The following is a 26,550-nucleotide window of genomic DNA, read 5'->3' as shown; positions in this document are numbered from 1 at the left end:
AGTAAGCATCTGCTGCTAGACCAGCAGTTCAGTGGCCATGGGCTTGAGCTTTAACAGCAGAGTGGGGACAGGACACCCAAAGAGACATATCCTCAGTATAACAGTGGACTAGGAAAAAATCCACCCACCTTCACAAGGGGCTGAAATGTCAAGAAGCTTTTCTTATAAGAAGTTTCTGTCTTAACTTGATCTCCAGATGGGGAGAGGGAAAAAGTCTTCTCAGTGCCCATGCTTTACAGATTGTTCAATATAATGTCGTCTGTTCTGCCTTCATTTGTGTGACAGTATTTGAATTGATGCTACCTACAAGGGTTATTCATGCTCAGACTGAAAAAATATAACATATGCTGTAGTCCAGAGTCAGTGAGAACCTCTAGTATGTCTCAAAAAAATAAATGCAAAACAGCTCTAAGAAGTATACACTCTTAACCCAGCTTACACAGTATTTCTACAGATAAAAACCTGCTGATGACATGCTCACAATGCAAAATTACCAAAAAAAACAGAGAAACTATCCATAATGAGCAGGCATGGGATGATTTAATAAACAGCCGTTTTTGAACCTCAATAGAATTATTGGATAGACATATAATATAAAGACTAAAAATGGAGAATATTAGATATATGAAATGCTAAAATATATTTAAATATTTTTAAAAGGTTATGGCTAAGAATTTCCCAGAATTAATAAAGGAGATGAATTCTCAGATTTAGGAAACCCAGTGATTCCCTCCTCAGCATAAAGTATAAATCACCATCTAGGCCTCTAATGGTGAAACTACTAAAGGCAAAAAAAAAAAAAAAAGAAAGAAAAAAATGTTAGTTTGAGATAATAGTAAAAACTGGGGATTTGTTTTATTTCTGCAAATACTGTAAGATGGAATGTAAATATATCTTTTATTTTCATTTGCTGTGGTATTCTGGGTTTAGATGGTTTTAGAGCAAAATTTCATACTGGGATAAGTCTATAATATATTCATGTTGAATATACTTGTGTACAGTCTAATTCATACCTTAAAAATTAATAGCGATTAGTATAGTATTAAAATGTGAGTAGGTTCTCTATAAAGCATACATAGAAGCATAGTAAAAGCAAAGATTCTGAGCTCTTTCTTTTTAATATCCCAAGGAGGGAAGAAGAATGAAGCTGACCACAACTTATTCATTCAGTCATCTTTTATTAAGCACCTGCCACATGCCAGGCACTTGTTCTGGCATTGGAAATATAGTAGGTAAACAAGACAGTCACAAACCTTGCTAGGAACACATATTCTAGTAGGGAAGACAGTAAGGTAATAAAGGAAACAATATACATAGAAATGTGTGCTTTGAAGAATATAAAAATAGAGAATAAGGGGATGTGGGGCAGAGAGTAAGGCACTAGTCAACAGTGGTCTAGGAGACTCTCTGAAAAAATTTTGTCAGAGTTGAGAACTAAAGGGAAGCAGCAGCCATTAGGCAAAGATGTAGCCAGGAGAAAAGCATAAACCTTGCGTCAGGAAGGGACTTGTTACTTTCCAGAGTCAGAGACCCTGAGGCAGAAGTGGGTGAGTAAGGACAAGGCCAGAGACGCAGACAAAGACCCTCTCTGAATGTCTACATTGTAACTTACAAGGGAGTGAAAGTACTTGCCAGCCCCAAACCCTGTGCCCACAGGATTGACCTGGGACATTACTGGCCTTCAAAGTGGGAAACCTCAGTCCCTGGAAGGATGCAAGCATGGAGTGTCATCTGTTTAAGTGTCAAATGTTTGACTGAACTTTGACTTCAAAAACTCTAAGTCCATGAAGTAGACTTTACCAGAGAGCACTGCTACATGATTGAACTAATTAAACAAAAGGTACCTGCAGAAAGATGCCTGAGCATTCAAATACTTGAAACTCAGTGCTCTCCTGAAAAAGACATCTACAGAAGATCACAAAGAAGATTGAACAATGAAATTACGCCATTAAACCTGTGATGCAGTTAGAAACCATGATTATATAGTGCTTTAATGAATGGATTTATTTTCTTCACAAGACTGGATTTGGTATTATAAGATAGGGAGATACAGAATTTGTTTTATTTTGAAACTTAATTATACTAAGTCTACTGCTATGAGTCCAAGAGGTTTTTTGTTTCCTTTTTTTTGTTTTAGCAGTTATAAGTTCAGTCCAATAAACATTTATTGAGTACCAGCTGTGTGCTTAGTGCCATAAAGTAAAGAGGTACAAGTAATAAATCAGTCTTAGTTCCCATAGAGTTCTCAGCGTAATAATGAGAAGAGGTATGTACCCAAATCAATATCATAGGACACAGAAAGTAATAAGTACTATACTAGAGGCACTACAGAAGTTTATTGGAACATTGAGGAAGAGATTATCTGGAATAGCCTCATTTGAACTATGCTTTGAAGGATAAGTATGATTGTGTGAATGGGGGCTATTGAGGGTAGTGATGAATGTAGGGCGTTTTGAGTATTCATTCAACCTTTTTTATGTGCCAAGCATTTTTCATGCATTGTTTCATATAAAGATGAGTAAAATTAAGCTCTGGTTTAAACTAAACATATGTCAGGTGATGATGAGTTCTATGACAAGAAAATAAAGCAACATACTTGGGGGTTAGGATGAAGTTTCTATTTTAGAAAGAATGATTGGGAAGATCTTCCTGGGGTTTCATTTGGGCAGAAATCCTGATGAAATAAAAGAGTAAGCCACCTGGCTATCTGGGGGCAGAGCTTTGAAGGCAGAGGAAACAGTGAGTGTAAACACCTTGGGGTGAGAGTGTGCTGGTTATGTTCAAATAACAGAAGTCTCTGATGCGGGAATGGAGTGGGAAGAGGAAGATTTTTTTTTAATGTTTTATTTATTTTTGAGAGAGAGAGACAGCGTGAGCAGGGGAGGGCCAGAGAGAGAGGGAGACACCGAATCCGGAGCAGGTTCCAAGCTCTGAGCTGTGAGCACAGAGCCCGATGTGGGGCTTTAACCCACAAACCATGAGATCATGACCTGAGCCGAAGCCAGATGCTCAACCAACTGAGCCACCCAGGTACCCCAAGAGGAAGATTTATAGTAGATCTGCCCAAAAACATGGGTAGGGTTGACCTGAACTTCATGGTAAGGACTTTGGATTTCTCCTGAGAGGGATGGGAGCCACCAGAGAATTTCAGACAGAGGAGCAAAACTCACCATCTGTTTAAAACAATTCCTCTCTTGAATAGAGAACTCATGAAAATACCCACACATATGTGGTCAGTCAATCCAAGACAAAGGAGGCAAGAATATATAATGAGGAAAGGATAGTCTCTTCAATAAATAGTGTTCGGAAAACTGGACAGATACATAGCAAAGAATGAAACTGGACTACTATCTTTTACTATATATAAAAATAAATTCAAAATGGAGTAAAGATTTGAACGTAAGACCCAAAACCATAAAAGTCCCAAAAGAAACCATAGGCAGTAAGCTCTTGGACATTGAACTTAGCACTTTTTTTGAACCAGTTTCAGGCAAAGCCAACAGTATCTAAAATGAATGTGATTATACCAAACTAAAAAGCTTTTGCACAGTGAAGGAAACCATCAGAATGAAAAGGCAGATTACCAAATGGAAGAAGATACTTGTATGTGATATATTGGATAAGAGGTTAATATCCAAAATATAAAAAGAATTTATACAAATTAATATCAAAAACACATAAAACATGACTAATAACAACCAGAGGACTCGAGTAGACATTTTTCCAAAGAAGATGTACAAATAGCGGGCACATTAAAGTATGCTGAACATCTCTAATCAGGAAATACAAGTCAAAACCACAGTGAGATATCACCTTACACCTGTCAAAAAGACAGATCGCTATTGTCAAAAAGACAAAAAATAACAAATGTTGGCAAGGTTGTGGAGGAAAGAGAACCCTCATACACTTTTGGTGGGAATGTAAATTGATGCAGCCAATATGGAAAACAGAATGAAGGATTCTCAAAAAATCAATAACAGAACTACTCTATGATCCAACAATTCTACTTCTGGGTATTAATCCAAAAAAGACAGAAACATCAATTTGAAGAGATATTCATCCCTATGTTCCTTACAGCATAAAATACCCAAGATATGGAAGCAACTTAAGTACCCAATGATAGATAAACATACCAGATATTACTCAGCCATAAAACAGGATGGGATCTTGCCATTTGTGACAGCATGGATGGATCTAGAGGGTATTACACTAAGTGAAATAAGAAAACAAATACCATATAATTTCACTTGTATGTGAAATGAGACTCATATGTACAGGAAACAAACTGTTGGTTACCAGAAGCAGCAGTGGCGAGATTGGAAGACAGGTGAAATAGGTAAAGGGGGTTAAGAGGTATAAACTACTAGTAACAAAATAAGATACATGCATATATTGTACAGCATAGGGAATATAGCCAATAATATTGTAGTAACTTTGATGACAAATCATAACTTATGACAGGTCATAGACTTACTGTGGGGATTATTTCATAATGTATAAAAATAATGAATCACTATGATGCACACCTGAAACTAATATTTATTGTATGTATTTATAAAAAATATATATGCAGTATTTACTATAGATGGGGTGAAAGAGCCTACACCACAACTTTTTGTGTCCATAAATAATTTACTTTTGTAATTCTATGAATATCAAGAAAGAAAAAAATAGTTTTTTGGAAGACATCAAAAGACTGAAGCAAGACAAACAAGCTCTTGAAGTAGACTTGGAAAAAATGAAGAAAGAGAGAGACCAAGCTAAAGATCAGATTGCTTATGCCACAGGTAAAACACTGAGCTGAAACAGTTTACCTTTATACTTGTAACTGTTCTAATCTTGAATTTAAGGTATAGCAGTTGCTATTACTACCCAAGGAATCAAAATACTATTCCTTGAAGTATATTGTAATTTTAGAAACTTTTTAAAAAATTAGTTATTAATAGGCAGGTTAGTTGGTTTTGGCAGGACTAATTGCAGGATCAGAAAATTCAAGGGTTATTTTGAATTTGTGGCATTTTATGTCTATTCATTTTCATGTCTGTCACCCTAACTAGACTGTGACTTTCATGAGGGTTTGGTCTGCCTTTTAATCCCTGGGTCTGAAACAAAGACTCTCAAGTATTTGCCAAATGAACAAATAACACTGCACTATTTTTATAGAAAACACAGGGATAAATGTTGCATTCTCCACCAGGGAAAAAAAGGAAACTAAGAATGCAGAAAAGTTTAACGTTAAACAAATTACAAATAAACATGAGACATGGTGCTAAGTAGGGGTTTCAGGGAAGAGTAGCATTTGAGCTGGGTCCTGATGAATTGAAAGACTCAGAAGTTAAGGAATGAGGGAGGTTGCTAGAGTGTGCTTCATGAGCATGTTATTGAGTGCACCTAGGGATCGGAGCTGAGCAGAACATAGGACTAGAAAAGTAGATCAGAGGAGTCCTTGTAAGGTCTCTCCACTGTGATATCATGATCTTCAGTGTGAGATATATACAATAAAAAACCTTACCTATTTGTAAGAAAATTATATTTAGTCTCCTCATGTGTAAAATAGAATAATAGTAATAATATCCATCATGCTTGTTGTGTTAAATGAAATCCTACATGGTAACCACCCTCTAATGTCTCCCATTGTAATTTATTAATACAATTATAGGAATTCTTCATGTTAATTATCTCTTGGATCCAACACTCATTGTCCCATGAAAATGACTGCTTTTATAATGAAAGCCAGTGGGAAAACAATTGATTTATCAAAAAAATTATACACAGCAAACTTTGCTATGAATTTGAGGAGTTGGACTATGAACACAATCTTCATCTTTCTTTATTAATAAACTGGATACTGCCTTGCAAAGACCTTTTTTTTCCTATTGTTTTTTCATAATGCTTTCATTAGATTGGCATTGGTTTTCATGTAATTTAGTTTATTACCATATTTTGGAAAGTTATGATCAAATTCAGGAGTTCATCATATAGGAGTTTCATCCTATAGGTGAAAAATTATATGAAATAAAAATCTTAGAAGAAACACATAAACAAGAAATCAATCGCCTGCAAAAAAGATTACAATGGTATGCTGAAAATCAGGAACTTCTGGATAAAGATGCAGTTCGGCTTAAAGAAGCAAATGAAGAAATTGAGAAGCTCAAACAGGAGGTAATTAGTTCTTCTTAGCCTTGTAAGTGTGATTAAATCAATGCTATAAACTCTACTATAATTAAAATAGCTGGTTTGGGTTTTGGCTTGCTCATAGACGTGTAGTCTGTTTTAGAATAGACTGAGAATAAATCCAAGCACCTTATCACAACCTGTCAGGTCCCTGTGTGGTCTGAACCCGGCCTGCCTCTCCAGCCTCATCCGTGTCACACTCCGCAAGTCACTGTCCTGCAGCCACATCAAACCTCCCTCTGATTCTTTTTTAAAAAATTTTTAAAATATTTATTCATTTTTGAGACAGAGCATGAACAGGGGAGGGGCAGAGAGAGAGGGAGACACAGAATCTGAAACAGGCTCCAGGCTCTGAGCTGACAGCACAGAGCCCTACGTGGGGCTCGAACTCACAGACCACAAGACTATGACCTGAGCCAAAGTCGGATGCTTAACCTACTGAGCCACTCAGGTGCCCCTCCCTGTGATTCTTGTACATGCCAAGCTCATTCCGCGGGTTGCCTTCATCTAGATTACTCTGGCCTAAGTTCTTCCAAGTCTCACCCCTCATTCAAGTCTCAGCTCCAGTTTCTACTCCTTAGAAAGACCTTTTCTGATCTTATAATCTAATGGAGCTACCAATCCTGCCCCATTCTGACCCTTTCTTTCCATTCTTTCACTCTGTTTTCTTTTTTTTATATTTATTTTGAGAGAGAGAGAAAGAACATGCACGTGCAGGCATGTGCGCAAATGGGAAGAGCAGAGGAGAGAGAGAATCCCAAGCAGGCTCCACAATGCCAACACAGAGCCCATTGAAGGGCTCAGTCTCATGAACTATGAGATTAAGACCTGAGCTGAAATCAAGAGTTGGATGCTTAATAACTCTCTGAAGTTATTTATTTGTGGATTTACTTTATTAGCTTATCATGTGTCTCCTCCATTGGAGTACAGGCCCTGTGAAAGAGGGGACCTTATCTTGTTTGCCCTCCATGTCTCCAGTGCAGCACCCTATCTGGGAATTAATAAATGAATGAATGACCTACCATTATGCTTTTCTCCTGGTGTTTCTCTGATGTCTTTTAAATATGCTTCTTAACATGGTCTTTACTTATTGATAGGTTGAGAAACTGAAAGCTGAATCTGGAAACCCATCTATTCAGCAGAAGATACGTTTAAAAGAGAAAGCAGCTGATGCCAAAAAAATTCAGGATCTAGAGCGACAAGTATGTGTTCAGGGTAAATTTTCATAAGGTATTTTTTATACAGAGCATTTTCAGATTTTGCTATTTCAGTAGTTCTTGCGACATTCTTATTTTATTCATGTATTTTAATATAGTACTGCCCTTTAAATATACTTGGTATATAATATTTAAAGTGATAGTCATAAAACTAGTAAACGACATCATTTTGTACAGTCTGTGGCTTTATGCATAAAGAATTTTTAGGTTCTCATGCCTCATTTGATGGTAGACCTATGGATGAAAGGTTATTTTGCATTCCAGCTCTATTAGACATCTAGAAGGAAGGAAGCAGAATTTTAAAACTCTGAGTATAGAAGTAGGATTCCTTCTCCTGATAAAAGTTTGGTGAGACAGGAGTACAGGAAAGGAGATCTTCAAATTGGGAACATGTTAGAAGTGCTTGAGAAGTGTTGCAAAACACTCTGGAAATAGATAGAACATCTAGCTTCCCCAAAAACTGGCCTTCATTTTGAGTTCTTGCTCACCGTTAGGCTTAGAAATATTCATTTTATGGTCAGTGTAGCTGGGAGACCCTTTCAAAATTTATGTAGTGACACTTACTAGGATAAAGATTTTATTCATTAAAGTAGTCGTTTGTGAGGTGGAATATTAACTCTTTACTTCTGTTTTTAAAACTGTAGTTTAGCATTTTAACTTTTTGCTTCTGTTTTTAAAACTCTGTAATTTAGCATGTGTATTCATAACTCAAAGCAAAATAAGGATTTTTAGCCCTGTGCATAAGGGAGCATGATTCTATAGTCAAGGCATGAAACTTAAACGTAAGACTATTATTCCATCACAAACCCAAAACTGTGAGGTCATCACTGGGCTCAATACTATCCCAGTTTTCTGAGAGAAGGAAAACTAAACAAAAATTAGCTTTGTTACTTTTACAGGACCTGTTCTTATAGTAAAAGGTATGGTTGGTAATTTGGCTCAGCAGCCAGGAGAGGAATAGGACAGAGGTATTTTAAAGAGCTAGAAATATTCTGAAATAACTGTAGTACAGGATTGCTTGCCTGTTTTTCAGTGCTTATGATTTAGGTTAGCTAATGTAGATGAAGCCTTCCAGAATTGTGAAAGAGAAAAGACCAAGTACTTCTCTATTTGATGACTTTATGAGAAATATTTTAGAAAGTTATTTACTTGTTGATTTACTTTATTAGGTTACCTCCTCCTTGGAGTACAAGTGCTGTTAAAGTGGGCATCTGGCTTATCTTGTTTGGCTTCCATATCTCCAGTGCAGCACCCTATGTGGGAATTAGTAAATGAATGCAGAACTAAATGTATCAGAGTGAAAAAAAAATGAAGCACGCCTAAAAACAAAATTAAGACTTGAAATGGTGAATCATATTGGCTAGAAATATAGCGCTTTATGCAAATTATCTTTCTTTTTTATTAATGCTTTTGTTAAGGGGTGCCTGGGTGTGTCAGTTAAGTAGCGACTTCTGCTCAGGTCATGATGTTGCGGTTCATGAGTTCGAGCCCCGTGTAGGGTTCTATGCTGATAGCTCAGAGCCTGGAGCCTGCTTCAGATCCTGTGTCTCCCTTTCTTTCTGCTCATCCTCTGCTTGTTCTCTCTCTCTCTCTCTCTCAAAAATAAATAAATAAATAAATAAATAAATAAATAAATAAATAAAAAATGCTTTCTTTAAAAAATGTATTGGCTTACCATTTAGACTATATCTTTCTAAAATGTCATTTATTAATAGTATTTTGTTTAGTTTCCTGTGTGTACATTTCAGATCTTACTCTGTTCCCATGAACATTTCCATCCTAATGATTTTAAACCTTACTATATATTTTTTGTAATGTTTATTTTTGACAGAAGGAGAGAGAGACAGAATGGAGGAGGGGCAAGAAAGAAGAAGAGAGAGAGATCCCAAGCAGGCTCCATGCTGTCAGCGCAGAGCCTGACATGGGGTTCAGACTCACAGACTGTGAGATCATGACCTGAGCTAAAGTCAGAGCCTCCTAAGTGCCCCCAAACCTTAATATATATTTTAAAGTAAAGGTATATCACAGTATATTCAGAATCATTTTCGAGCTATATTCTGAAATAGATTATTTATAGAATAAAATATCTCATTTTCTAATTGTACATAATTAAAAATGGGGCTAATTAATTAAATGCATGCTATCATGAAATTTTCAAATTATGTGCATTTTTAAATTCATACTTTATTTAATGGGTAGTCTATAGTTTAATTCCCAATGAGAATTTTTAAAAAAGCATTTCCTTTTTTGTATGACAGCCACACTGGTATCAGTGATCAGCATTTACTCGTATCAATGACCAAAAAAAAATACTAAAAAGCAAAATTAGAGAAAATACAAAATAAAACCTAATTCCCCCCTAAAATGTAATAAACACTGCAAGATATCAAAATTAGATTGAAGTATTTCTTAAAATCTTACGTGAATGCATTAATTATAAATATGTTAAAACATTCTTTTTTTTTCTTTTTTTCTTTTATATCCAGGTTAGTTAGCATATAGTGCAATGATTTCATTGTAGAATCTAGTGATTCATCCCCTACACATAACACCAAGTGCTTATCCCAGCAGGGGACTTTATTAATGCCTTTTGCCCGTTTAGCCCATCTCCCCACTCACAACCTTTCAGCAACCTTCAGTTTGTTCTCTATATTTAAGAGTCTCTTAAAGCATTTTTTAAAAATCTATCTCTTCTCTTTTCAGTATACATGGTGTGTATGTGTATGTATGTACCTTTATATGCTTAAATATACTTCAGACAGCTAGATTTTTAATACCAGAGAAAGCAAAACTTTGAAAATGTTGCAGTTGAAGTTATCAGTATTTATATCTGGATATATTTCAATTTATGGTGCATATATGAAAGCGCAAGCAGTTCATGAATGGAAATATTTACTATAGATTGAACATTGTTCAATATAATAAACAGGATTTTAAGTACCAGCAATGCATCTTGCCTTAGGAAGGGTAGTTTTTGAGACCAGATCATAATAAAAGCCAACATTATCAAGCCCTCACTGTATACTGGGCATTCTGCTAAGCACTTTACCAAGATAAATGTCATTTGACTCTCACTTAAGTGTGTCAACGCCATGAAATTGGTATTGTCATTCCCATTTTACCAGTAAGGAAAAGGAGATGTAGATTGAGGAGTTGACACAGGTCATAAAGCAGTGGCACAATCTGAACTCCAGACATGCTCTAACCATTGCACTAGACTGCCTCTCAGCTATTTTATTTTATTGTATGTATACTCAGAGGTAGAAAACTGTTCAGTAAAGAATTTAGTATTTTAATATATGTTTCTCAAATACATCTAAACTGTAATTTAACAAAAACAGGTATAAACACACATACATATATAATATCAAGCTCTAATTCCTGTGGACCCTGGTACAGTTCTTTCTTACAAAAAGATCGTAAAATATGTTACTGCTTAATCGACTAAATGAAAAGTAGCCTTTTGTGAAGACTTCATTATATATTATCTAACCCTCCTTGCTTTCTAATTGAAAGAAATAACTGTAATTTTAAAAATAGATTAAACTTCATTTGGAGGGGGGTGTTTGTAGGAGGGTTGGGATAGGGTGGAGATTGTTGCAGATGGGGGCAGGTGCTTAGGAAGCTGTGTGTTTATTGTACAAATTCTGTACATTCATATGCATATGTTATTTTTCAGTCAATAGATAGTATAAATACAATCATCTAAGGAGGTCTGTGGGAAAAAGCTTTGTTTTTAGGAAGATTGGTTATTACTAGTGCAATAGAAAGTCTCAAGATCTATTCAGATAAATGTAAGAGGATTTCTGTAAATTAACCAGTAACCAGTACTAAATTAGACATTATACTATAGGGTTTTAAAATCAGATAATCTAAGGATGTAAAATTTGGAATTAATCTGTGTTTCTGTGCATATGATTCAGTCTTGAGATATAACCATCTCTTTGAAATCTAGACATGACTGATAGAGCATAATCTAAGCTGGTACATCAAACTGCTTAATTTTAATATATTTGTGACCTTACATATATGCAAAAATATTTTAATAGGTTAAGGAGATGGAAGGAATTCTAAAGAGAAGATATCCCAATTCTTTACCTGCTTTAATACTGGCTGCATCAGCATCTGGTGATACAGTGGATAGAAATACAGTGGATTTTATGGAAAAAAGGATAAAAAAACTAGAGGCTGATTTGGAAGGCAAAGATGAAGAAGCAAAGAAAAGCCTTCGTACCATGGAACAACAGTTTCAAAAAATGAAGGTAGGTGCCATCTAGCCATGGACATGGAGCTCAGACCTCAAAGTTTCAATATTGTGGAGGGCTGGGGGCTTCTTAGGTCTCATTTTAACAAATAATTTTAAACATCCTTCCCTGTAAAACCTTTAACATGAGTGTCAGTAGATGCAAAAGAAACCTAGACCCATCATATCTTTTTTGTTCACCTTCATCTACTTTTCTTTTTATGTCAAGCATGGAAAATCAAGCACCGCGTTCCTCTCAGTGATTCTAGAATGAGTGGTAATTAAGTCATGAAAAGGCAAAGTAAAACATCTCTGATGTATATTCAGTATAAACTTGTTTTTTAATTATCATGTTTGAAAATACTTTTTTGAGGGGTACCTGAGTGGGTCAGTTGCTTAAGCAGCCCTCTCTTAATTTCAGCTCAAGTCATGATCTCAAGGTTCATGAGATTAGCCCCATGTCAGGTTCCTGCTTGGGATTCTCTCTCCCTCTCTCTCTGCCCCTCTTGCCCCCACTTGTGCGCGCTCTCTCTCTCTCGCTCTCTCTCAAAGTAAACAAACATTTAAAAAAAGAAAAGAAACTACTTTTTTGAAATTCCTTGATGAGGGGGAGGAAATGAGACAGAAGAATATCTCTGAAGTAGAGCAAGGGACAGGGCAGTGTCTATTGAAAATGTCTTACTTTCTGAGTTTTCTGATCCTTCATGAGGAATGCATCTGAAAATACAAGTGCTAGGATGACCAAGTATGAAAGAAGACTTGACACTTAATTTACTTTTAAAAATTTGTGTAGCACACAGTTTCTGCATTAATTCTTGCTAGATGCTTTCACAGCCATTTTAGTTTATCTTGCATTGTCCTTCCAGTTACCAGTGAGAAATAGATATTGCTACCCTACTTCACAGACCAAGTAACGGATGTTCACTATTTAACTTCTTGCCCGAGGTGCTACTGCTGGTGAGTGACAGAGCAAGGCCTCAAAACCTAGGCCACATGTCTTCTAGGAAGCAGGTCTATTCCCCACAGATTTCTATCTTGAGAGAAGCAACAGATGATAGAATATTAGATTCCAGAAACAGTAAAAGGTTGAAAACCTGGAAGTATATGGGCCTGCTAGTTGACTTAAAGTCATGTCAAGAAAGTTGGATTTACTTTATTTCACTCTTTTTTTTTTTTTTTCAAATTTCTCAGCCCCCTACCTTGTTCTCTTTCTTTTCACTGTCCTAAGTTCCAAGGTGTACTTCTCTTTTAACTACCCCGTTTTCAACCATGCTTACCTCCCTTGCCTTTTGCTCCAGCCCACCCATCTCTTTCTCTGCTCTTCCTCTCACACAGATCTGTGTTTCTAAGGAGACGGCATAGTCGTGAGAGTAGAGCTGTCACAGGTGCGTAGGTATCTGGTCCCGGAAATTTCCTCAGTGCTACTTGGCAAGCCTATTGCTGTGGCTAATCAGTTTCTTCCATTCCCCTACTTTCACCACAGACCTCCTTCCATCAGTTTCATGTGACCCCCACACCACCTTTAGCAGACTATCTCCTATCCATAGCAGACTGTGGCGTGATGGAAAACACAGGCTTTATAGGGTCAGACCAACCTCCAGACTGGGCCCAGTTTTACCATGATAGCTTCATGACTTTGCTCTAGGTACTTCATCCTCTGAGCCTCTGTTTTTCCTCATATGTAGAAGAGATAATAACGGAGTTATTGCAAGTATGTCACTTTTTCTTCTAAATTTCTTTCAATTCCTCTGTTCCTTTTCATCACCATGCCACACTACTGCCATCATTAATAAACAATGGCCTGGATAACTGTTGTAATCTCTTGACTAGTCTACACAAACCCATATCACTCCATTCTCTCATCAGCTGTTGACGCTAAAGCCAAAATTATATTTTCATATCTCTCTCTTATATACACATCTTTATTTATATCCCTCAGTAACTTCCTGTTCCTCTTAGGTTAAATAAATGGCCTATACATCCATGTATGGCCACACCCCGCTTGCTGTCCAGGATGTTCTCATACCATGCTTTCTCATCCAATCATATATGTTTCTCCTACTTGCCATGTTTCCTGCGGCCACAGAAGTTTGTACGCTCTTGCCTCTGACTGGTATGCTTAGCCCACCTCTTTCATAGTTGAGATGTTCCTGCCCTTTAGCTCTTAAGCCAAGCATTGCTACCCCAGTGAAACCTTTGTGGACTCCCTGGTGGACAAATTATCTTATAGACAGGCACTTTAGTCCATGCACTTCTCCATTCCATCTACCATGTTTATAGCTGTTTTGATTGGATCATGAGTGATGTCTTTCTCTGTTTAGCTTCTGGACTTCATGATGGCTGGGACTCTTCTGCTTTTACTCACCATTGTGTTCCATCATTCAGCAAGACACAGAGTGGATGCTAAAATATTTTAATTAATCCTTAATTCATGGGATATTGGGAAGATTGAGTGGCAAAATATATGTGAAGCCCTACTGCCTTGTATGGAGTATAGTAAACATTCAATAAATGATTTTAATAATCACAACTACTATTAATATTCCAGTGACCAAATAGAGGCATGAATTCCAACCCTCTCCCCCATTTTTATATATCTAAATCTATTCATGCTGACTTTTCTCTTTTTGTGCTTCCTTAGCCCATCTCACTCTGTTTCTGCTCACTCTCTCTCACTTCTTCCTTTCATTCTGGTTCCCTGTGCATACCAAGCATTAGATTGCCTTTGAACATGTTTTTCCTACTTCCGTAATGTCTCTGGTTCCACTTGTCCCCAAATTTGCATTCCTCCTTCAAACACAAACCTAAATATGCTCTCTCTGTGCACTCTTTCCCCTTCTCTCAGGCCTCCAGACACACTGGGGAGCCTCATCCTCATTGCACCATATCCATAGGCTCACTATCACAGTTATCGCAGGACATTGAAACTTGCCATTGCTCTCCTTACCAGACTGTAAACTGTTTGAAGGCACGAGCTGGACTTCTTTATCTCTGGAATCTGGCACAGCACTTGGCATGCAGTGGTAGCTCAAAAAAATATTCATTGAATGAATGAACTCTGTTGTGCCCCCTCTGCAGAGTAACCTGCTTAGGGTATTTTGTTTATAATAATAAAGCTCCAGGGTAACAAATCCAAGCTGACTTACTCCCTATGAGACTCCTAAATTGATACTAGAAAGTTGAAAACGTACTATCTCTTAAAGATTTCAGTGCCCCCAATTACTTTCCTTATTTATCCTCAGAGTACACTTTATCAATTTGCATAGAGAAAGGTACACAATAATGGGTTTGATACTGTACATTGGGGGTATACAGAAATGTGTTATATCATGTTTATGAAGCAGCATATTAATTATGAAATTATACAACATATTGAGAACATATCACATTATACTCTTTAAAGATTAGGCCCTCAGTCCATTTTTTTTTTTTAATGTTTTATTTATTTCTAGGAGAGAGAGAGACAGCGCGAGCAGGAAAGGGTCAGAGAGAGAGGGAGTCACAGACTGAAACAGGCTCCAGGCTCCGAGCTGGCAGTCAGCACAGAGCCCGACGCGGGGCTCGAACCCACCAACCGCGAGATCATGACCTAAGCGAAAGTCGGACGCTTAACCGACTAAGCCACCCAGGCGCCCCAGGCCCTCAGTCCATTTGACTGACTCGGGGAACAGAGTTAGAAGCATCAGAACAGAGCTGAATGCCTGAATGAAGGAGTAGGTAGGACCCAGTAGAATGCTGGGCTTTGGGAACGAATGACATGGTTAACAGTGGTTTGACATGACATGGATTCTTTTCTTCAGATCCAGTATGAACAGAGACTAGAGGAGCAGGAGCAGCTGCTGGCCTGCAGATTGAAGGAAGCACCCCAGAGCCACCCTGACAGCTCCTCCAGGGTCGAAGCACTAGAGAAGGAGCTCGACGACATCAAGGAAGCCCACCAAATCACTGTGAGAAAACTTGAAGCTCAAATAGACATTCTTAAATACCAAAATGCTGAATTGCAACTCAAGAAAAGTGATCAAGATGATAATGATTTCCAGTCTATAGAATTCCAGGTAGAACAGGCTCATGCTAAAGCTAAACTGGTGAGACTCAATGAGGAGCTGGCTGCGAAGGGAAGAGAAATACAAGACCTTTCGAAAACTGTGGAGAGGCTTCAGAAGGAGAGAAGGGTGATGCTGTCTAATCAGAACTCTAAAGGTAGAGAGGAGGTGACTGCAAAAAGGGGGAAGAAAGATGCTTTGCACTCAGGTAAAGGAAGTGCTCACTCATTCCCTGGAACCCTAGATGGCAAGCTTTACCAACCACATACTTTTACTGATTCCCGTGTTTCAGACGTTTTACAAGAAAACTGCACATTGAAAAACGAACTAGAGAGATTAATTGCAGAGAGGAATGAGCTAAAGATGAAATCTGAAGCAGCGGTGGCCCAATTTGAAAATTCCATGAAAAGGTAAAATGTAAATATGTAAATATATGGGGATATAAAAATATAAAAGCATCAAAATTATAAGATGTATTTCCTCTAGATGATCAATTTTACCCTGAAGTGAATTCATCACCGAATTTTAAGAAGTTGTGTTACATTGCTTAGCAAAGATCTCTTTTAGAGTAGGATCCTCTACCTGTTGGAAGCCAGATCCTGATAAGCCTGAGTCTCTGTGAGCCCACATCATGTGCTTGGGCTGACTGATGTTGTCTTTCCACATTTTTCCAGATGGGGTTAATAAGCTGACCCACTGAGCCTTCTTATAAATGAAGGTCATCATTTATGACCACCATAGGCAGAGTGCAGCAAACTGCTATTGTTAAAAATAGTTGACATTCTAATAGGAAAGGTCTGCTTTTCCAAAATAACTCTTCAGATTAATCTCTACATGCCTTGAAGAACCTTTGTGCTTATCCCTTTCCTTCTTAGAGTCACCAGGTACTGTCTACTCTCTTTCCTCTGAGCCTTCTAACATGCACACATACTTTTCTTCGTCATCAAACCAAATGTCTATTCCTCTTTCTGTCTATTGGGACCAGTTTTCCGCAAGTAGAGTCTTTTTTTTATTTAATGTTTTATTTATGTGAGAGAGATAGAGAGAGAGCACGAGTGGGGGAGGAACTGAGAGAGAGGAAGACACAGAATCTGAAGCAGGCTCCAGGCTCTGAGCTGTCAGCACAGAGCCCCATGTGAGGCTCGAACTCACAAACAGTGAGATCATGACCTGAGCTGAAGTCAGACGCTTAACCGACTGATCCACCTAGGTACCCACAAATAGAGTCTTATATGCACCTCACTTCCTCTTCACTGGGATGCTTATCCTTACTGCTCTTTTAAATCTGATCTCTCAGTAGGTCCTTTGCTAGTCCAGTGGTGTTTTCTCCATTTTCATTTTCCTTGACTTTGTTCTTTCTTGAAATGGTTTCCTCCCATAACCTCCATGACTCACACTAGGGAGTGTGACTAGTCTCCTCTTCCATTCCTTTAACTGACTCCTGACTCCTCTTCATTCTCCTTCCACGAAAACAAGACTGCTACCAGGGTTTATTTTCAGCTTTCTGTTTATTCTCTGTTCTTTCTTCATTGCTAAATTCATCTATAATTATGGCTTCTATGAACCATGACTCTGACTTACTTTTCAAGGCTGTTTTCTTCCCTGAGCTCAGATGTTAAATCTACTATTTTTTGGATTGTTCCTCTCAAATTTTATTCCTTTTGTTAATCTATAAACTGGTCCCCCTCATAGCTTCCTCTTCTCCATCTAGCACCATATTTTTTCAATTCTCAAGTCCAGCTTTTACCACCTTTATTTTTTGGCTCACAGTTTATGGGGTGGTTCCTTATAAACAGGTCTCCTTTCACTTTCTACCTTACTGTAGGGCAGCCTTACCTGCTTTACTACATCTTCCCACCCTGATATCCCTGATTTTAGTTTTCGTCTCCCCTGTTTTGCTTAAAAACCATTAATATTCTCAATATCCCTGTATTTGAGCTACTCTGCCCTCCACTGACTCCCTGATTCCTGAAGTATCACGACTCATTCCATGTGGCTTTTCAAGTGCCATCACCATTACAAGACTTCTCTGTGGACCTGACCTGCTAAAGGTCTTTACTGTCTTTGACTCATTCATGTTTCAAGTGCTATGACTTCCACAAAATATCTCCTAGAGCCTCCCAGGAAATGTTCTGCTCTCATTTCCAACTCCTCCTTAACTTATGTACCAAGAGCCAGTATTAAGTATCAACAGAACACTAATCATACAGTGCCTTGTAACTCCTTGAGAACTGTTGTAAGGTTATACTTCCTTTGCAGCCTGGTATAGGAGAAGAGTGAGCATAGCAAGCACCAGACACATGCCTATTGAATGATCGATCATAGCCATATCTGAATGAATCATCATGGCAACTGTAATGCTTCAGAATGGAAACCTTGTCTCTTTAGTCCTCAGTATGATAATAGAATTGAAGCTATTTGGAAAGAATTGCATTCTTTCCTAGAAATTATTTAAAATTGAAATTTATCCTATAAATTTTCCTATATATAATTTATAGTTTTTTAGTATTGCTAATCTGTTTTTCACACAGCTCTGGGCCTGAGAAGTAAAGAATAAACTTTCCTAATCCCAGATTTAGGCCAGTGGGTTGTTTTGGGGTTTTTTGTTGTTGTTGTTGTTACTTTAGTTCTTTCATTCTTTTACTTAGTTTTACTTCAGTTACTTTATGCTATGTCATAAGTGCTTTAGATTTTTATGCTTTTTCATACTATTGAGAAATGAAGAAATATTCATATAGTCAACTAAGCAATTGATAAACTTGTTTATAGCAACAGTGATTCAGTAAATATCTGCTTTGAATAAAATCCTATCATTTTTTAAGAACTTCCAATAAGAGAGAAAATATTTATCTGTACGAAATGTATCATCTTTATCAGAACTTTACCATTTATTAAACATACCATTAATTGTACCATTTAGTAACAAAACTATCTTTAATGCATAAATATTGTCACAGAGACAAATCAGTAGTCTCTCACATTTAATGATCCAAATTTTCAGGGTCCTAAAGAATTACTGTAAAGATTATTTTATTTATGTGACATGGCAGCTAGCCCTGGAGTTATTGTGCATGGACCAAATGCTGGTGAAAGTTGCCTAGAGACAAAGAAATTGGAAATTCTAAAAGGAACTGTGACTACCCAAATGGGAATCTGGGCAAAAAAATCTGAGTTTATCTTAAAAGATAAAATGTTTGCAGTGCCTGGTGGCTCAGTCAGTTAAGCAGCCATCTTCAGCTCAGGTCATGATCTCCTAGTTTGTGGGCTCGAGCCCCGCATACAGAAGCCTGGAGCCTGCTTTGGATTCTGTGTCTCCCACTTTCTCTGCCCCTTTCCTGCTTGCACTCTGTGTTTCTCTCAAAAGTAAATAAATGAACAAAAAAAGATAAAATGTTGGGCCCTTGCTTTAAATCCAGACAGAAGATTTAGAACCTTCAATTCTGCCAGAAAGTACAGCCCCAGGCTACGGGTCCAGTGGAGGGCCCAGATATTGAGGTCCAACTTTCTGCTGGGCTTGAACCCCAGCTCTGCAACTTTCTAATCTGAACTCTAGAGACGTCACTCTTTCCAAAATTCAAATTTGTCCTTATAAATAAATAATAAATTTATTATTCAGTAAATAATAGTGAGCTCATGGTGTGGTTGTAGGAACTCACAAGAAATACTGTATAAAGCACTTGACAAAGTGCAGTAAGTAATGGTGCACTCTCCCTATGCCTCTTTAATTTCTAAGCTTCCTACACTATTTTTATTCTAACTCTGAATTGAAGAGCTCTTTTTATGTATGATTTTGTTTGATTGCTCTGCAGGGTCAAGGAAGATACTGCAACACACATTGCATCTCTCAAAGCATCTCATCAGAGAGAAGTAGAGAAACTCCTTTGCCAAAATGCAGTAGAAAATTCTTCTTCCAAAGTAGCTGAACTAAATCGTAAAATAGCAACCCAAGAGGTAGACAACTTTAATGAACTCTCCTTGGCTTAAAATTTATTTTTTTCAGGACTCTTAACAGAACATTATTTAATTTAGAAATATTTAACTTCACTTTTTAGAAATAAATTATTGATTTTTTAATAGAAGATGCCATTATCATTTAACTATTCTACTTTAAAATTATTCTAAATAAGTGGTTTCACAGTTTTGTCCCTATATTTCTAAATAGTTCTTCTCCTAAGTCATTTGTAACAAATGGTAGAAGTATGATCAGTCACATTTTGTGATTGAGACCTGAGTACTTGAATGTTGAATCGTCTCCCTCTACCCAAATCCCAGCTGACAAGTAATTAGCCTAGTCATTCTCTTGCCCATTTATCTTTCATTCATTAAACCAATAATGACTCAGGGTCTACAGGCAGTCAGGTACTAGGGATAAAATAATGAACAGAGAGCTGCACATAGCTGTAGCTGTTATGAAACAGTCTTCTTAGAAGTATGACAGAGTATGCTGAAAGCTCATCCACTTTTTTAAAAAAGTGTATCGTCCTTTTTGGTTAGTATGTATATCTGCAAGGAATATCTATGATTATCTACTGTGGTGTTAGCAAGTTGAACAAACAGCACTGAAACAGAATTTGTACCTGCAACTTACTTTCAAATGGTGTATCCCAGGAAAAGAAAGAAAATGTTTTAATATTTCAATGAGAAAAATTTAAAGTATTTAAAAAAATTTTTTTAACGTTTATTTTTGAGAGAGAGAGAGAGAGAGAGTGTGAGCAGGGGAAGGGTAGAGAGAGGAAGAGACAGAATCTGAAGCAGGCTCTAGGCTCTGAGCTGTCAGCACAGAGCCCAACACGAGGCTTGAACCCATGAACAGCGACATCATGACCTGAGCCGAGGTCAGATGCTTAACCGACTGAGCCACCCAGGTGCCCCCTAAAGTGCTTTTCAAAAGTAATCATTGTACAGCAGTTGCAGATAACTTCTCTGGCTTTTTTCCTCCCATAAGAGTAGGGTGTCAGTGGGCAGTATAAACATTATATCAAGTTATTATGTATTATGTAGTTGCTAGAGGTGGGAAAAGTGGTGTCATTATGCCACAGTGCCTACTTTAGTGTTACTTTCCCAGAGTTCTAAATGTAATATTGTAAGTCATGAGTTAAATGGAATTTGGCATAGTCTGATGGTAGAAACAGTAAAAGTAAAGCATTAGAGATAATAAATGCATATTTTTCCTAAGTTCTCAGATCCTTAATGAAAGTATTTCAGTTTGCCAAAAAATAAAAGCATGACGTTTATTTCATGCTTATTAATAGGTTTGTGCTGTCTTTATTTTGTCAGTAGCTCTTTAATAAAAACCATTCTACTTAATTACAAAGTAATAAAGACAGTATTGGCTACTAGCTTCAAAATGCTTAGACTTACAGAGGTTTATTTTAAAAGGTATTTTTCAGGCCTTCAGAAGAAAAGTATTAGAGATAAAGAAGCCAAGTAGTTACATAGCCATTATTTGTCATATGTGTGATGCTTTATATTAAACATTGAAAGAAACAAAATAATGTATTCAGTAAGCTTAATTTATTCAATGAACTTAATTCCTATGGCACTTTATTTTTATGTTAGATTTGGTAATTTAAAAATATTGAGTTTTTTTAGTAAAAAAAGTCATTAGTTGGTTTTCTAATATTTTCCAAATAATGTTTGAGTAAGAGTTCTATTAACTCAGTACTTCTAACATAATTTCCTAGGTACTTATAAAACATTTCCAAAATCAAGTTAATGAACTGCAGAGTAAACAGGAGTCTCTTGTAGTTTCTCAAGTTCGAGAAGAAGTCTTGCAGAAAGAGGTAAGAAATAACAAAAATGTTGGACTAAGAAAAGCTTTTCTTAGCCATTTCAATCATATTCTTATTTTTTGTATTAAATTTTTAACTTAAATGTACAAATGGAAATAACCTGAAAGTATCACATCAAAAAAGACATTAATAACTTGTTTATGGTAAGTCTGCTTTCCCTAGATGAAACTCTTCAAATAGTAAGTAAGTTTCTTATATATTTGTATTTGATGTTGAGATTTTCCTGGGCAGTGAGGAAATAGGGAGAGAGAGTATTTGGTTCTTTTGATTGTTTGAGGAGGTAAAATTGGATGGTTAAGCCATCTCTGCATTTCTGCCATCTGGTCCTGGACTATTCTCTTTTGGGAGATTTTTTATTATGTATACAATCTTCTTAGTAGTAATTGACCTGTTCAGATTTTGGGTTTTTTTTCCCTAATTTAGTCTTGTTATGTTGTATTTGTCCAAGAATTTTTCCATTTCTTCTTTGTTGTCCAGTTTGTTGGCATATAGTTCTTAGTAGCCTTTTGTGATCTTCTGTATTTCCATTTATCTCTTGTAAAAAGTCTCCATTATCATTTATAATTTCATTGATTTGAGTCCTCATTTTTCCTTGGTTAATCTAGCCAAAGATTTGCCAATTTTGTCTATACTTTCAAAGAACCAATCTTAGTTTTGTTCATCTTTTCTATTGTTTTCCCGTTCTTGGTTTTGTTCATTTCTGCTCTAATTTTTATTATTCCCTTCTCTCTTCTACCTGTGGGCTCAGTTTATTATTCTTTTTCTGGTTCCTTAAGGTGTAAACTTAGATTGTTTATTTTAGATCTTCTTGTTTCTTAATGTATGTGTTAATTGCTGTGAACTTCCCTCTTAGAGTTGCTTTTGCTACATCCCATAAATTTTGGTTTGTTGTGTTTCCATTTTTGTTTGTCTCAAGATACATTATTTCCCCTTTGATTTCTTCTTTGACCCATTAGTTGTTAAGTCATTTTTAATTTACATGTATTCATGAGTTTTCCAGTTTTCCTTATCACTACTGATTTTTAATTCCATGCCATTGTGGTCAGAGAATATACTTGGTATGATTTTAGTCTTCTTGAATTTGCTAAGATTTATTTAGTGGCCTAACATATCGTCTGTCCTTGAAAATATTCCATGTGCACTTAAGAAGAATGTTTATTCTGCTGTTACCAGATTCAGTGTTGTGTATGTGTCTGTTACAGCCATTTGATCTATGGTGTTGTTCAAATTTGCTATTATTCACTGCCTAGATGTTTTATGTGTTGTTGAGAGTGGGGTATGAAGTCCCCAACTGTTATTGTCTTGCTGTTTATTTCATCTTCTGGCTATGCTTCTTAGCTCTCTAAAGTTGAATGCATAAATATGCAATTGCTATGTCATCTTTCTTCTTGGATTTATGTTGACCTCTATCATTATTTATGTTAGATATATGACCACATATCATTATGTAATGACCTTTCTTTTGTCTCTTTTTACCATTTTAAAATCTATTTTGTTTGATATAAATATAGCTACCCCTGCTTCCTTTTGAATACCATTTGTTTGGAATTTTTTTCATCTTTTTACTGTCATCTCTGTGTGCCTTTAAGAAGACTAAGGTGAATCTCTTGTAGGTAATATATCATTAGATCTTATTCATCCATTCAGCCACTGTTTGTTGATTGCAGAATTTAATGCATTTACATTTAAAGTAGTTATTGATAGGTAATGACTTATTACCATTTTGTTGATTATTTTCTGGTTGTTCTGTAGGTCCATTTTTCCTTGTTTCATATCCTGTTGTCTTTTTTGTGTTTTCATGTCTTTTGCTGTCAATATGCTTTAACTTCTCATTTTTTGCAAAACTATAGATTTTTCTCTGATGGTTACCATGAGGCTTACATAAAATATCTTCAAATTATAATACCCTATTTTAAACTGATAACTTGAATAAAATTCCTAAACTTTACTTAAAATTTTCTCCTTTCCCTCACATTTTAGGTCATTCATGTTACAGTTTACATGTATTCTATATTGTATTATTTATAGCAGATTATTATAGTTACAGTTATTTGTCTTTTAACTTTTAAACTACAGTTGTATGTGGATTACACACCACTGTTATGGTTATACAATCTAACTTTGGTTATATATTTACCACTACCTTCTTATGTTTGTTTTTACAATGTTAATTACTGTTCTTTTATTTATACTTAAAGAACTCCTATTAGCATTTTTTTGAGGCAGGTCTAGTAGTGAAGAACTCTCTCAGCTTTTATTTGTTCAAGAAAGTCAGTTTCAGCCATTATTGCTTTAAAAATACTCTGTCCTTTTCTCTTGTTGTGGAATTACCATAATACAGATACTACTTGTTTTGGTTGTGTCCCATAAGTCTCATAGCCTTTTTCATTCTTTTTGCTCTTTTGACTGTATAATTTTAAATGACTTGTCTTCTAGATCACTGGCTTTCTTCTGTATAGTCAAGTCTCTTTGAACTCATCTATACAGTCACTGTATTTTTCATCTCTGGGATTTCTGTTTTGGGGTATTTTTTTCATGGTTTTTATTTCTTTGTTGAACTTCTTGTTTTGTTCATGCCTTGTTTTCCTTCTTTAGTTGTATGTTCTTATAGTTCTCTAAACTTTTTAAAGAGGATTATTCTGAATTTTTTGATCATGGAGTTCATAGATCTCTTTCTTTAGGGTCAGTTTGTTGGAGCTTTCTTAGGTTTGTTTTTGGTGGCATCAGATTGTCAGATCCTTGATTCCTTTGGTTGGTGTCGGTGTATTTGAATAAGTAGTCTCCTCTTCCAGACTTTACGGGTTCACTTTGGTAGAAACAGTTTTCAGCAGTCAGTGCAGTTTGGGTTTCTGGATGCGTCTGGTGGTGATGTCCTTGGGCAGGTGGGGCTTGCTGTCAGGGTCAGTTTTTGGCCAAGGCTACTGCCTAAGCTCTGAGGTCGGGAGTGGGGAGGTGCCACTGGTTGAATATAATTGTATAGAAATTTTGGCTTGGTTTCCTGCCTAAGCAAGTCTGTAGGATAGACTCTGTGTTTGCCCTCATTCTCTGATAAAGTCTTTATTAGACTCTTGGGACTGGATATATACTCAGCAGTACATGGGGCCATGAATTAGCTTCTCTGTCCTGGTGGGATAACAGGATAGGCCCCAGGGCCTGCTGAGTTCATTGTCTGGGCACACAAATCAGGCAGGATTGTATACTGAATTCTCTGGCTGTCCAGGCCACTGATTTTGCTCTGTAGATGAGGAGAGCCATGGCAATGCTTTCTGTCCAAGTACCATTGTATGCAAGGCTCTTGGGGGGTATTCTGCAGCTTCCCATGTTCTGTGGTTAGGTTCCTTGATTGAACAGCTGGAAAGCTGTATTCACCAGTGGACAGAGCTTCAAATTAGTTTCCTGGCCCAGGAGCAATGGAAGAAACTGCTCCAGTCCCAGTAAAGCCAGTAAGGCTTTTTGACTGTCGTCTTGACTCAAGCCAACCAGTGCCCCAGGTTCCCTGGCTGAATAGGCCATTGGCTTTGCAGACTGTCAGCTCTGACTGCTGGCCTCTGCTCTGGATTGCTGGGCTACCCAGCTTTTCTGGTGTTCTGGTCACACAACACTGCGATCTTCACTCAGCAGTGAGCCAAAGTGTGGCTTAGCTTCTCTGCCTGAGTGGGTGCAGTCCCTGCTTGAGGACTGGCAGATCTTTCTGTCTGAGGACCTGAGTCAGGCAGACCTACACCTCACCAAGTTCCATGGCCAGACTATACTACCAACTTGGATCTATAGATGAGCAAAGCTGCTGGCTGGGATTACTACTTGGGCACTGCAAGTATGAACTCAGTCTGCCAAGATCTAATCGCCAGTTGTTACAAGCCCTTCCCCACATCTCCATCACAATCAGATTCCTAGTGATTAGTCCCCATGGGATAAGGCCATTGTGGGGGCTCCCAAGAAGTGACCCATAACATTGGGGGAGCTGGATGTCCAACGTAGGCGCTCTCTTCCCATGAAGGAATGGTAGTCTCGGGGGAGACCTCTTCATGTTGTGCTGCCTGGGCCCAAGGGAGGAGCAATGCAGCCAGCAGATAGCCATTCCACTCACCCTTCTAATGTAGTTTGTCTTTGTCTCTATGATTCAGAGGGGTGCTTCAGCCTCACCCTCGTCTTCTATCATTCTCTCAGTTGCATCTAGTCCATGAATAATTATGTTCTTATGAGGGGGAACAGCATCAGGAACTTCCTATGTTACCACCTTGATGACATCACTCTTTCTGTCAGTATATATCTTTATTAATACTTCTTTTATATTACTTTATGATAGTCAAAATAATAGTGATAGTTATCATTTATTAAGTAGTATGTACAATCACTATGATAAGTCCTCTGTGTAGTTTTCACCATAACCCACAAGGGTAGGTACTATTATTTCTATTTTCTAGATGAAGATTGATGCTAAGAAAAATAAAATAAGTTGCCTCTGGTTACTAAACAACGTGTGTCAGCACCAGAACCCAAGACCTCTTATTCCAGGTCACGGGCTCTTACTTACTATTTTACTAATGCCATGTTTCTGGACATCAGGTATTTACCAGTTTTTTTTCCATAGTATTGAAGAAGCAGGAGTAACTTTTGATCATTAATCTTATGTATCCAGTTACTCCCATAAGATAAATTCACTAAAATACAAGGATTTAAAAATATACACGTTCATTTTAATTATACTCTTAAAGGTGCTTTTAAGTAGGCACTGATTAAGGGAAATTTTTCCTACTTTCTGTCTTGATACAAATTTCTAAATTTATAAAATTTATAAACTAATGTTTAATCATTGGTGAATTCATTAATTCATGAATAACTATTAAACACCTATGCTATGGCATGCTTTATGTGCTAGGAATACTGAGAACAAAATAGAAAAATCCCTGGTCTTATGGAGCTTACATTTTATAAAACTTGATAAAATTAACTAAGGCAATATCTGTAAAAAACTTAGCATACCACCTAGCACATGATAGTGTCATGACTCTACTAATTATCCTTTAAGACTTTATTCAGACTCAGCTGCCTCCGGTTAAGAGTTCTGCAACCTAGCTATG

General features: G+C 37.0%; 1 protein-coding gene across 4 annotated transcripts in view; it reads left to right on the top strand.

Moving 5' to 3' along the window:
• CEP162 (centrosomal protein 162) overlaps nt 1-26,550 on the top strand; it is a 114,110-nt gene that overhangs the window by 72,377 nt on the left and 15,183 nt on the right. The window contains exons 19-26 of one of the 4 annotated variants that reach the window (XM_039221828.1): nt 4,661-4,787; nt 5,999-6,162; nt 7,272-7,376; nt 11,441-11,653; nt 15,435-15,834; nt 15,970-16,087; nt 19,487-19,628; nt 21,362-21,460. In XM_039221828.1, coding sequence (XP_039077759.1) covers nt 4,661-4,787; nt 5,999-6,162; nt 7,272-7,376; nt 11,441-11,653; nt 15,435-15,834; nt 15,970-16,087; nt 19,487-19,628; nt 21,362-21,460 — 1,368 coding nt within the window. Of the gene's footprint in view, nt 1-4,660; nt 4,788-5,998; nt 6,163-7,271; nt 7,377-11,440; nt 11,654-15,434; nt 16,088-19,486; nt 19,629-21,361; nt 21,461-26,550 lie in introns of all 4 variants that reach the window. The other 3 variants (XM_039221826.1, XM_039221824.1, XM_039221827.1) reach the window with 3 other exon arrangements.

Source organism: Hyaena hyaena, unplaced genomic scaffold, assembly GCF_003009895.1.
Source record: "Hyaena hyaena isolate Hyena2069 unplaced genomic scaffold, ASM300989v1 scaffold_1027, whole genome shotgun sequence".
NCBI lineage: Eukaryota > Metazoa > Chordata > Mammalia > Carnivora > Hyaenidae > Hyaena > Hyaena hyaena.
Note: the sequence above shows the minus strand (reverse complement) of the source record. Positions and strands in the feature narration are given on the sequence as shown.